Source organism: Sorex fumeus, unplaced genomic scaffold (genome assembly GCF_029834395.1).
Source record: "Sorex fumeus unplaced genomic scaffold, SorFum_2.1 ptg000047l, whole genome shotgun sequence".
In the NCBI taxonomy this organism is placed as follows: Eukaryota; Metazoa; Chordata; class Mammalia; order Eulipotyphla; family Soricidae; genus Sorex; species Sorex fumeus.
The window spans coordinates 45,109,989-45,123,717 of NW_026606104.1; the positions used below are offsets into that span (position 1 = coordinate 45,109,989).

Sequence of the window (13,729 nt, forward strand, 5' to 3'; positions counted from 1 at the left end):
TTAATCCCCAGCACCCAGTTTGGTCCCCCGAGCCCGCCAAGAGTGTGGCCCCAAAACAAAACAATCTGAACTTCTGTGTAAAAAGAGGACATCTCAAAGAGGGCCAGACAGCTGGAGTATATACTCTGCTCCTGGCACTCTTGGGTTTGGTTGCCAGCACTGCACGGCTGAGACCACTGTGGGTGGGAGTTTTTCTCTACCCCGAAGAAACATCCCTATCCTTGTCATTGGTGCCCAGAGAGTTGAGGCAGTGGGGAATGGGTCAAAATAAAAGGCGGGAATACTCTAGGAGTCTTTGCTCCACTTGGTGGCCCTGCCTGTCTGACCCTGAAATTCCATGTTTCCCCAAATGAACTCACCTTTATCCTCTCCATTCCTCAGAAATGCTTTTATCATCTCATTGCTCTTGGGCAGCTCCCTCCCTCCAGCCCTTGCTGGTCTTTCCTGCTCCTTTCTGTTAAACGAACTGGCTAAAGGTGAATTAAGAAGGAAAACACGAGGGGATGGACAGAGCTCACCCGGGTTTAATCCCCAGCCAGCGTGTTCCCTGTTATTGGCTTCCCTGCACTCAGCACTGGGCACTACTGGAGTGCCCCCTGCAAGCAGTGCTCCAGGACCCACGCCCTCCTTGCTCTTCGAGGATGCTCTCAATGCGCTCCAGTCCAAATTCCACCTTGCTTTCTTCTTTCATTTGTCGTGGCCACCCTTTAGGTTCTACAGGCACACTGCCCTGTCCCCCCAGCGTCATTGCTTCCTGATTTCTGATTGGACCAAATTCTAAGGTATGCTACTGCAGATGCACAGCTGAAGTTCAGAGAACAAAATAATTTGTTTATTAAAAAATTCACTGGGTAATGCACTGTGTTCCCAGACAGATTCATTTCTATTCAGTTTGGCCACAACCTGCAATTTTCCTTCCTTCCTTCCTTCCTTCCTTCCTTCCTTCCTTCCTTCCTTCCTTCCTTCCTTCCTTCCTTCTTTCCTTCTTTTTGGGGCCATACCAGGCTGTGCTTAAGGCTTACTCCTGGCTCAGCATTCAGGGATCAGTCCTGGAAGGGGCTTGGTAACCATATGTGGCACCAAGGATGGAACGCAGGTCAACTGCATGCAAGATCACTCAGGCCCTCATACCTGCAGGGCATTCGCTGTATGTACTGCTGAGCTATATCCCTAGCTGCATAAACAACTTTTTGATGTTGTTGCTTTGGGGCCACACCTGGTGGTGCTCAGGGGTTGCGCCTATCTCTGCACTCAGGAATCAGTCCTTGTGTGCTTAGGGGAACATATGGGATGCTGGGGATTGAACCTGGTTTGGCTGTGTGCAAGGCAGGTGCCCTACTCACTGTACTATCTCTCTGGTCCTGCCCCATAAACTTCTTACAAGAGCAAAAATTGTAAATTCCTGAGAAATTTGCCTTTATTCTGTTGGTTGAGAAAAACCCTGTAGGAAAGTGTTGGCTCTCTACGCATGGGTGACCCTAAGGAACAAAACAGTCATTATAATGAACTTTTTAGGTTAAGAAGAGATTGTCAAGATAGATCAGGAAATGCAATTTCAATTCAAGCACCATGAAATCTTGTCAAGCAAAAATAGTCTTTATTCAAATTTAATGGAAACAGGGGTCACTATACTTTTGCAAGACGGGGAAAAATAAAATTAAAAAAAATCTTTTCTTTTTTAATTTTAAATATAAAACAATATAATCACAATACCATACCAGAATATGGAACTCTACAGTTTATTTCCTAAGAGTTACTGCAGGTATAATTTTTCCTAGACTGTGCTATTCACAACTTTGTTAAGTCCCAAAATATGAAACCAAATTGGTTGGAAATTTAGGACTTAGCACTTTTACTAAATGGCATACATCAAAGGGGAACAATTCAAGGGCAAAAATGGCTGAACTCACCATACCTACCTATGTCATCATTCCAGCCGTAAAGCTGGCCAGGACGGGAGCTCCCTGCAGGAAGGCCAGGCTTGAACGCCCAGACATTTTGGATATTCTACTGTGGGCCATGAGTAAAGGGGGTTTCAGAGAAGATTGTTTTCAGTCGGGCAGGCAGGCCTGGTGCCAGGAGGCTTGACGAAGAGGAAGCACTTAGATTTAACAATTGGAGACACACCATTAGGGGAGTTAAAAATGTACAGCAGTGACATTTGTTCTACTTCGATCACTTGTGCTACGGCTACCAAACATGTACAAAAGACTTCTCGGGTAGTTCCAGCTGTGGTTGTAGCCAGTTAGGACCTCGAGTGGGACCTGGATCTCGACCGGGAGTGGGATCTGGATGCAGACCTGGATCTCGACTTGGACCGAGACTGGGTTTTTGAAGCAGACTTTGATCTGGAGCGTGATTCTGAGGGAGGGTTTGGTTTCGATTTGGAATTGGACCTGGACCTGGACCGGGTCTCCTGATTCGTGCCGGCATCCTCGCTCTCCCCGCGGCCTTCCCTGGGGCCAGACTCGGCCTTGACTCGTTCCCGCTCCTTGGACACGGAGCGAGACTGGGACCTGGACCGGGAGCGGTCCGTGTCTTCCTTCTTCTTTTTCTTGCTGCTGCTGCTGCTGCCGCCGCCCGACTTGCTGTCTCGCTTGCTGCTGCGTTTTCTGCTCCTCTCGCTCTTGCTGCGGCTGCGGCTGCGACTGCGGCTCTCCTCCCGGCTGCGCTTTCTTCCCTTCCTCTTGTCCCTGCTTTTGCTGCGACTCCTGCTCCTGCTCCCACCTCTGCTCCTGCTCCTGCGGAGGCCCTTCTCCTCGCTCCGACTCTTCTCCTTGCTCCGGCTCCTGCTCCCGCGCTTCTCCACCTCCGCTCTCCGCTCTGGGCTCCTGCTCCTGCTCTTACTCTTGCTCTTTAGTCTGCTGGGACTGCGGCTCTTGGACTTGCCGGCCTCGTCGCTGTTCTGGACCTTCTCTTCGGCCGGCTCCTTCCCCTTGCTGCGGGCCTTGTCTGCGCTGCGGCTGCGGCTGCGGCTCTTGTCCTTGCTGGGGCTCCTGCTCTTGACCTTCTTGCTGCGGCTGCGGCTGGGGCTGCGGCTGCGGCTCTTGCTCCGGGAAGATCTGAGGGGACACACGTACAGCAAAGTCAAGCAAAGTCAGATTTTATCTTCTCATGAGATGGAAAAACAGGGTAAGGAGAGACCAGGAGAGTGAGTAAAATCAAAGTGAACTGGGGAGGGGCCCCCGACCGACCCCACGCACAGCAAGCAGACCCACCTGGACCGGGATCTACTCTTAGAATGACTGCTCTTGCTGCTGCCGCTACGGCTTCTGCTCTTACGAGAATGTCTACTTCGAGATCGAGACCTAGAGGGAGAAAATATTTTTTGTGATATTTGCTGACAAAAACCTAGCTGAATGCTAAACTAAGACATTTAGCAGAGGAAGAGAGCATAAAATGATGTGCCACAGTCATACCGCTGGACCTGGAGCCAGGCTGTTCATTCCGGGCAACCTGGGGGGGGGGGGGCAGGTGAGGCCCTTTCCCGTCCCAGTGGGGTCAGCCCCAGCAGCTGAAAATCTCCAGAACTCATCACCGCTAGGCTCACGACCACTCTCCCATACACTGGGGCCGAGCCTCATCCATGAGTGAATCTATTCCTGACATCTCATACTTTATACCAATATTCCAAGAGTGGCCCACCACATTTGATGGGGTGTAAGACAGAAGGCAAGCAATCTTAGGGGGGAATATATTTTTACAGATATATACATACAATACGTAGGCTCAACTTTTAACATGTTACCAATCTCCATGTGGCTGGAGTGATAGCCCAGGGGTAGGGCGTTTGCCTCACATGCAGCGGGCCGGCCGCTCGATTCCTCCGCCCCTCTCGGAGAGCCTGGCTAGCTACCAAAAGTATCTCGCCCGCGCAAGCTACCCGTGACGTATTTGATATGCCAAACACAGTAACAACAAGTCTCAAAATGGAGACGTTACTGGGCCCGCTCGAGCAAATCGATGAACAACGTGACCAATCTCCACACACTTTTAAGAAACATTTTTGTCTCATTTTTAGTGGACTATTCATAACAAGCAATGCAAAATAAATTATTTTGATTCTGCTTTGAGGGCAGGGTTTGGGGTTCAGGATGGAAACATGGTGGTGGGATAAATGTAATCAAATATTGTGAACAACTTTATAAAAAAAAAGGCATTTAGCAGAAACCAGACCCTTCCTTAATTCTTTCCTATGTACTGATGATTCTGCCTCTTCAACTTTTCCAGAATATGCCCACTTCCCGCTGCTGCCCTCACCATCTCTTTCCTGGCATAATAAAATTACTCATAACTAACTTTCCCGAACACCGAGCTCATTCTCTTTTTAATTAGGGACCTTCAGTGGTGCTGAAAGGACCACGTGGTGCTGGGGATCAAACGTATACAAGAAAAATAATATACCACTTAGAGGACTCCTGGGTGAAAGTGACTGAATTCACGGGTAGTGCAGGAACAACAGAAGGAAGACCTAGAACAGCTCATTATGACAGAAATAGGGTAACACCAGAAGATCCTGGATCACTTTCAAGTACCATTGTGAAAAATATACTGCACCTCAATATCTACACTTAACTTTTAGTTTATAAAAAGTTTAGTGGAATGAAGTTCAAATACAATGTTTCCAAACAGGAAACACAAATTCTTAATATGGGATAGCATTGGAAAAAAAAAATCAATCATGGGGCTGGTGTAACAGTACAGCAAATAGGGCACCTGTCTTCATGCAGCTGTTGGAGCCCTGCCATCCCATATAGTCCCCTGAACACTGCCAGGAGTGATTCCTGAGCACAAAGGCAGGAATAACCCCTGAGCATTGCTGGGTGTGGTCCTCCCCCCAACACCAAAAATTGTCATGAGGGAGATAAGATAGAAGGTCTCTTAATAGTCTGAAAATATCTGATGGCCCCTTCCAATGTAGCCCAGGACTTACCCTAAACAGAAAAAGTGCAGCTACATGACATCCAATCAATTTTTGAGAAAATCTGTGTATGTCCTTACCTTTAAATGACTATATCTAATCGTTGTAGTTTTTTTTGTTTGTTTCTGTTTTTGGGCCACACCTGGTGATACTTCGGAGTGACCTTGGCTCTGCACTAAGGAATTACTCCTGGTGGTGCTCAGGGGACCATATGGGATGCAGGGAACTGCCCCATCTATCATATTCTCTCTCCAGCCCTTCATGTAGTTCTTAAGCCACAAGGTATGGTTATTTTCACTCTCAGATACGTACTTAAATATTCATTGAAAGGCAGATTGCAGAGAGAAAAAGATAAAGGGTAAGGGTTGTGGCTGAGCAGAGGGGCAGGAAGTGGAGAGCGAGTGCGTGTGAGAGTGCACCAACCATTGCTGCAGTTAGGAGGGTCTCCAGTTGTTTGTGAACTATTCTTACAAAAAAACAGAATGTCTATCCGGAGTGCAGGCGCATGCACTGAACATGAATCTGGTGGCTCTGCTGTACCAGGGATCTGTATGCCTCAATCTTAGGCATTGAGGTCGCAGCAAGCAATTTCCAGCTGTACAACAGTCAGCTGTATGTAATAAGCACTGCAACTAGAGGGGTGTGGCAACCAGGCAACCAAGCAAGCATCCACGTATGTGATGACTCTCTATTCACCCCCACACTATATCACAACAGAATCAACAAAAAGGAAAGAAACAAAAAGAGCAACTCATTGAAGCATTCTCCCCTTGGTACCAGGAACTGAATCCAGGCCTCATGTAAGCAAGGCACATAATTTACTGTTGAGCCACGTTTGGCAGTGATTTGGGGCACCATTTGGTGAAAGGGGAAATGAACCCAGGGGCTCCTGCAAGAAACACAGGAGCATCAGCCATTAACCCACCCTCCACACTTAAGGTTGTTAATGCTCATCTTCTCCACTAGATTTAAATTTCAGGCCAGCACCAACACGACTTGTTCACAAGGGCCTGGCCATCTGCAGAGCAGCAAACAAGACAAGGCGCCCACTGCTGGGTACCTGTAGCATAGAAACCCCTGCTCCTAACTTAAAAGCATAACTTGGGGACCTAGGAAGAAATGTGAGGGATGACTAGTCAGCAGGTTAGGTGCTTGCATGCCCTGTCCTGGGTTTCACTCCCATCACCTCATATGCTGCCCTGACATTGCTAGGAGTGATCCCTGACAGTAGAGCCAGAAGTAAGCTATGAGCACCGCTGGATGTAGAAAATAAAGCAGCAAAACACACACACACACCCCAACAACAAAAACCGTCCTTAAAACAACAACTATGAACTCACAGACCTCTCACTGAGTCCCAATATATAAAAACATCTGTAGTACCTTGAATGACTCCGGCTCCTGGAGTAGGACCGACGTCGTCTAGAACCCGGCTTGTCTTCCACTAGTCTGATTTTTCTGCCATTGACTTCAGTTCCGTCTAACTTTTCCAAAGCTCTTTTCATATCAGAGTAAGACACAAATTCAATCACTCCTTCATTTTTGCGTCCCTTGTGAGCATCTGCATAGGTCACTTCTCCTGCCTGACGCATATAGTCCTATGGAAAGAAAAAAAGGTCATGTTTTGTAAAATATCTAATGCCATCATACTAACAAAGTTTCCTTTCCATTAGGAAGAAACGATGGCTTTCCTCAGAATAGGGTTCTTTCTCAAACACATTCTTAAATAAATTCTTAAGTCTACACACCATTCACTAAGATCTGGTGAATGATAATTATTAAATTGTTCCTCTAAATAGACCTGGCATCAAATATGACCTGTCCCAAGTACTGAGTGATCCCTGAGCACTGAGCCAGGAGTAAGCCCTGAGCACAGCTAGGTGTGGCCCCAAAACAAATTTTTTTTTTTTTTGCTTTTTGGGTCACACCCGGCAATGCACAGGGGTTACTCCTGGCTCATGCACTCAGGAATTACTCCTGGCGGTGCTCAGGGGACCATATGAGATGCTGGGAATCGAACCTGTGTCAGCCATGTGCAAGGCAAACGCCCTACCCGCTGTGCTATCGCTCCAGCCCCTCAAAACAAATAAAAATTAAGTGTGACTCTAAAAACTTAGCTGACCATCAATTTTCTAAATTTTGTAGTTTGTTGCTTACAAAAGCTTAAAAGCTCACATCACTACATAAGTTAGGCCTTTTACACTTTATTATAAATCCTATATGAAAACTTGTATAGATACTAACATCTAAAGGCTATATGAAATTAGTACCAATTCTATTTAAAATTGCTGTCATCTTTTCTTTTTAAAATAAAGAGAAGACAAAAAATGTACATAATTTTTCATCTCCATCTTAAAAAGTGGTATGACCACTATCTTTTCATGAGCACTTTTTTGTTGTTTTTTATTTTTGTTTTTTTGAGTCACACATGGTGATGCACAGAGGTTACTCTTGGCTCTGCACTCAGGCCGCTGTGCTGTTGCTCCAGCCCCCTCATAACCACTTTTCTCTTTGAGAACTTAAAATGATCCAATGAGGATAAAACTGAAATATTACAAAGAAATTAAAGTGATATACAGACAAGACAGACACATTTAGTTTTGAGAAGAAATAGAAACTCGTATGACTTGAGAACTCAGGGGCTGGAAAGATCTCACTGGCTAGAACACTGGGATGCGGGAGGCCCAGGCCCGACTCCTTCACGGGCAGGTTCCTGAATGTGGCCCCAAACCAAACAAATTTAAAATTTACAGTTAAGTTCCCCACATTTTATTTTTTGTTATGGCAGAGCCTGGCAAGCTACCTATGGCATATTCGATATGCCAAAACCAGTAACAATAACGGGTCTCATTCCCCTGACCCCGAAAGAGCCTCCAATATGGCAGCATTGGGAAGACGAATAAGGAGAGGCTGCTAAAATCTCAGGGCTGGGACAAATGGAGACATTACTGATGCACACTTCAGTAAATGGATGAAAACAGGATGACAGTGACAGCGATACAGCTAAGTTCCCCACATTTTATTTGTTTTTGTTTTGGGGCCACTCCCAACAGTGCTCAAAGCTTTTCCTCTTCACTTTGCACAGGGAACACTCCTGATGGTGCTCAAAGGACCAGAAGCACTGTCAGGAATCTGGTTTGACCCTAAACAATGCAAGTGGCTGGCCTATGGTTTTCTCTCTCCAGCCCACTCCCACATTTCAGAAAAAAAAATTTGGCCACATTTAGCAAAATTCAAGAACTATTCCTGGCTCTGTGCTTAGAAGTCACTTGCGGTGGTGCTTCGAGTATCAGATTTGGTGCCAGGGATCAAACCTGAGTGAGCCACAGGTAAGTGTCTTAATTCCTGTGTGATTTCTCTGGTCTCAAGAGGCACAAAATATTTTACTTCATTTGCATAATATTTGCAGAATAAGAGTGGGGTTCGGAGTAAAAAGAGGGAGTTTGAACAATTTATCGATTCAAGCTGTGATACAGAACCCAGACACAGCTCAAAGTTGTGTGTGCATGCTTTGCCTGGCTGGAGATTAGGTTGACCAAACCTAATTGACCAAACACACTGGGAGTGACCTTTAAGTACCCAGATGGGAGTTGCTTTGAGCACCGCTGTGGTGGGCCTCAAACAAAAAAGGAGACATATGAGAATGAATGTGAATGCTATTAATAGTTTTCTCAAAGTGGAAATTGTCTTGGGCAAGTTGAGATGTATTATAACTCTGGTGAAAAGGCTTGACAAGTGGCACTAATTTAGCTCTATCCTAGCAGGATTCCAAATTAACAGCAACTGATGCTTCAAGTAATTCAGCCCTGATTACTGCCATTCACTATTTTACAGATGAGAAAAGTGAAATGTTAAGATGTTAAGTAAACTCACTTGAAGTGGCAACCGAAACCGAAACATATGCAGTCACACACCATCTTAATACGATCCCACGTACTATCACTAGTTGGCGAAACTACCAATTCTCAATGCCAACACAAGTATGTTTCTATTTCAGCCACTACTATGCAATTTTTTTCTTTTTTTTTTGCTTTTTGGGTCACACCTGGCGATGCTCAGGGGACCATATGGGATGCTGGGAATCGAACCCGGGTTGGCCACATGCAAGGCAAACGTCCTACCCACTGTGCTATTGCTCCAGCCCCCTACCCTTTTTTGGGTCACACTAGGTGATGCACAGGGGACCATATGGGATGCGAGGAATCGAACCCGGGTCAGTCACGTGCAAGGCAAACGCTCTACCCGCTGTTCAATCACTCCAGCCCCTACTATGCAATTTTGATCTTAATGCGATCATCACGTGGTACTATGAAATCATACATTTTGGTTGCTTTTTTTGGTTTATTTTGGGGCCACACCTGGTGGTGCTTGGAAGACCATATGGGGTGTGCCAGGGATCAAACCCTGGTCAGCTGTGTGCAAGGCAAGTGCCTTACTCCTTGTACTATCACTCTGGCTCTGTGTGTGTGTGTGTGTGTGTGTGTGTGTGTGTGTGTGTGTGTGTGTATGTGTGCCATATGCAGCAACCCTCAGGGATCAATCCTAGTAGTGCTCAGGGGGCCATAATGGGTGCCAGGGAATCAAGATGGGTCAGCTAGCATGCAAGGTCAGTGCCCTACCTACTGTACTATCTCTCCAGCCACAGATTTCGTTTATTTTTTTCATTAAAAAAATTTTTTTAAAAACATAAACATGTCATAAACAGTTTTATTATTTAAATCCAGGGAGCATGTTAACTTAAAAACAACAACAACAACAAAAAACTTGACTAACTGCCCACTCTTTCCTTCCTGTCCAACATTCCCACTGTTCATTCACAGGCTGAATGGAATTCCACCGTTCAAGTACCTAATCGCTTTCTTTCCTCTCTGGCGCAGATGAACTTGATTTGCCCACATGTATGAGTCACCTGATAACAAATTTCCCAGCTTAACGAGGTTTAAAGTTGCACAATTAGGACAGTAGCATTAGATTTCATACATTTTATTTATTTGTTTTCTGGAGTCACACCAGCGATGAATGCGAATGCTATTAATAGTTTCATTAATATAGATGCTCAGGGGCTACTCCTGGCTCTGCACTCAGGGATTACTCCTGGAGGTGCTTGGGGACCATATGGGATACCGGGGATCGAATCTGGGTTGGCTGCGTGCAAGGCAAATGCCCTACCAGCTGTACTATTGCTCCAGCCCAGATCTCATTAATTTTAAAATAAAATTTCTTAAATTTGTTTCAGTTGATTAATAACTGGTATTTATTGTGGCAGAAACTGTTCTAGACATTTCATTAAAAATGCATTTAATTTTCACAATAATCTTGAGTAGAGATAAATACTCTAACAGCTGAGGACTACATGAGGCAGAGGGAAAAAGCTGCTTGGTTTTGATAGAAAATCTGCTCTCAAGGTGAAGCGATAGCACAGTGGCTAGCATGCTTTCCATGCAACCAACCTGGGTTCAATCCCTGGCACCCCACATAATCTTCCAAATACGAACAGGAGTGATCCCTGACTGCAAAGCCAGGAGTGAACCCTGAGCACTGACAGGTGTAGCCCAAAAATCTAAGAGAAAGAAAGAAAAAAAAATTCTACTGTAGGGACTGAAGAGATAGCCCAATGGGCTTGAGTGGATGCTTTGCATGCAGATGACCCTGGTTAAGTCCCCACCATGACATGGTCTGAGCACCACCAAGAGTGACCAGCCCAAGGAGAGAGAATAAGAACTAGCCCATGAGCACTGCCAGGTGTGGCCCAAAAGCAGGAAAAGGAAAAAGTAAAAAGAAAAAAAAATCTATTCTATTCATACTCTCCAACGAATGAAACTCCCCAAAGTACAGAAGTATAAAACCAACAAGGACATTAACTAGACTCCATTTTAAGTTAAAAACTGAGAACTTTTCTAAGGGTTTAAGTACCCTTCCTTAAGTCCAACCCTTTCACTCCCAGGAGAGTGGAGTGAGTCCTTCTGTGAGTTCACTCTTGCCCGAAGGTAGTAGGACAGTACATGCTGTAAGTGCTGCTACAGTGCTGCCCTGACAAGCAGCACGGGGTACTAGGGAAAGCACCAGAAAGGAGTCAGGAGTCCTATCCCAGCACTTCCACTCGGATACCCATCTGAATTAACCCTTTCTGGATCTCATCTTTGTTATATGAAGGTTACTGAAAGCAAATTTGTAAAAGAAAAAAAAAAGATATAACAGGATTTTAATTAAAGTTACAATTACACAAATAGAAAAGATCTCTTTTTTCATGTCAGTGGTGCTGGGAGCTACTCCTGGCTTAGTGTTTGGGAAACCATGTGGCACCAGGCGTTGAAGACAAAGTTCCAGCATGCAAAGCAGACACTCCGACCTTTTGAGCTACTAACTTTTTGCTAAACCTAAATGTACTCACTCCCTGTGCTCCAGCTTAATGTTCTAAAACTGACTTTTCACATCTGTCCTTCTAAAACATTCAGATTACGACAGTATTCAATAAGTTTTTTTGTCTTTGAGCCATACCCAATGGCACTGAGGGGCTGCTACTGCCCAGTACTCGCTCCCAGCAATGCTGGGGTGGGGGCGGGGAAGGCACCATGTGGTGCTAGAGCTGGACTCCACCATACCAAGCATGCGCTAAAGCCTTTGGAGTTACTATCCCAGTTTATTTAGATTACTCTACCCTATTAAGATTAAAAACTAAAATCCAGTGTGTGAGAGGTAGTACAGTGGGTAAGACACTGCCTCGCATGCAATCCCCCGAGCCCTCCAAGGTGATCCCTGAGTGCAGAGTCAGGAGCAAGCCCTGAACACTGCCGGGTGTAGCCCAAATACAAAAAAAGTGTGTTGGGGGACTGGAGCGACAGCACAGCGTGTAGGGCATTTGCCTTGCACGCGGTCAATCCAGGTTCGATTCCCAGCATCCCATATGGTCCCCTGAGCACCGCAGTGTGTTGGTCCAACAGATACAGAAGTAGTAAGATATCTTAGATTCTATGAAATCTTTCATTTCCCAAATGCTCTGGGAAAGCTTTCAAACAGGAACACCAATACATTCCATGTGTCGGTGGGACTGTCTGGTTACCTCCTTTTCCACCTTAACTCCCACCCAACTTTATGCTGCAAGGTCAATCGGGTCCTAACCTTTAGGTCTTGCCAGCTGCATCGACTTGACAAATTCTCCACAATAAGCCTGTATTCTGTGCGGGTAGGAGGGCCATATTTATCTCGGCCACTTCTTCTATAACCATATCCACCTTTGGAAGGTTCAAATGAACAAGATTACCTCAGCGGAGGAAAAGGAAATAAATGACTATACATATTCCCCTTAAGTATACAAATACCCCCACCCACATATTACATATATACAGAATATTACATATAAATTCTATTCCCACCCTCACTTCTAAACTATTTTAACAAATAAAAATCAACCAGCTAAAGATGAAAATTTAATTTACAAAGTTGTACGTTTATGTATTCATTAATATTTATAAAATTAACATGCATAAATTAAAAACTATCAACAATTTGACAATACATAACCAAATTACTAAATCAGTATCTGATGTTACTCACAGTGATTTAAGTTTTTGTGAATATTTTATACGAAAAAAGATTTTCAGGCACTTATTTCGGTTTAATCTCATCTGTGTCTAACCCTTGGGATCCTCACCACCCAGGTCTAATGGGGAAAGGTTGCGGTCGTCACATGGCTTCCTGTTTTTGGTCAGCCAAGGGCCACAATGGTTCAAAGAGCCACGCATGGAAAGGTAACCCAGGGTCAGCATATGGAACAGGCAGTCATCTTAGCCTCAAAGGATTCTCTTATTTAAAACACTGAGGTCTTTGTTAAATCTATGTTAAACAATTGCATTATAGAGAAAAGAAAAACAACACAAACACACATCATTAAACATATTTATATAGTATTAAGACAAGAAATTTATGCTATTAAAATTAAAGATATTATCAAAGATGTTTATTTGCAATTTTATATTTAAAAAGATACATAACTTATAAAAAACAAATGAGTTCATATAAATACATTTCACTGTAACATTAATCAATTATTAAAAATTAACATTTAAGAACAAAAGAATGTCACTGATACAAATGTCCTTTAAATGCTTACTGCGTCCAGAACCGTAACTGCCATCTCGACGTGGGCCTCGGGCATGCTCAACAATTACTCGCTCACCACAAAGATCTTTGCCATTCAGTTCATAAACAGCATCATCTGCATCACGCAGATCATCAAACTCCACAAAACCATATCTAGAAAAAAGCAAACAAACCCTTGTTGGCACAACTTGACACCTAGCTTCACAAACATTAAAGAGAAAGCAATGAGGTTCATGCTTAGCAAAGGTTAGGTGGGTTTTGCAAACTAAGGATCAGTATTTTTCTTCCCTTTAGCTGAAACCACTTGATTTTGTGCCAAAGGGCACTGCAAGAGGAGAGGGAAACTTCTCAAGGTAAACCCCTGACTTCCTAGTAGTAGGAGGCTGGATGACTGAAAAAGACCACTACTTTGTTCCCCAAGTAGTTGGTGGCAACTACAAAGACCTCTACAGGGATGTCTGGTATAAGGCATGAAAATATAGAATTCTACAAAACTGAGGATCTTCTCTTTTGTAGTCACATTAAAAAACTCATCTTCTTAAGCTTTAGACCAAAATGATGTCTTAAGAAAACCATCAGTGTCTTATCTGCTAAAATATGTTTGGAACATTGTATCAGAAAAAAAAATCAAAATACTTTAAATCTAGGTGAAAGAATTTTTTAAAACTTCCGGTTCCTCTACCTCATCAAATTAGTCACAGTGTATTA

The 13,729-nt window shown here is 44.3% G+C and overlaps 1 protein-coding gene across 2 annotated transcripts in view; it reads right to left on the reverse strand.

The window, feature by feature from the left end:
* Window positions 1-1,575: 1,575 nt before the first annotated feature.
* The window catches only part of SRSF4 (serine and arginine rich splicing factor 4), a 28,234-nt gene continuing 16,080 nt past the window's right edge, over window positions 1,576-13,729 (reverse strand). The window contains exons 2-6 of one of the 2 annotated variants that reach the window (XM_056123511.1): window positions 13,032-13,174; window positions 12,041-12,153; window positions 6,305-6,519; window positions 3,219-3,308; window positions 1,576-3,062 (exon numbers count right to left, since the gene is read on the reverse strand). In XM_056123511.1, the coding sequence (XP_055979486.1) occupies window positions 2,246-3,062; window positions 3,219-3,308; window positions 6,305-6,519; window positions 12,041-12,153; window positions 13,032-13,174 (1,378 nt within the window). In that variant the 3' untranslated portion in view covers window positions 1,576-2,245. Of the gene's footprint in view, window positions 3,063-3,218; window positions 3,309-6,304; window positions 6,520-12,040; window positions 12,154-12,572; window positions 12,755-13,031; window positions 13,175-13,729 lie in introns of those variants that run through there. The other variant, XM_056123512.1, reaches the window with a different exon arrangement.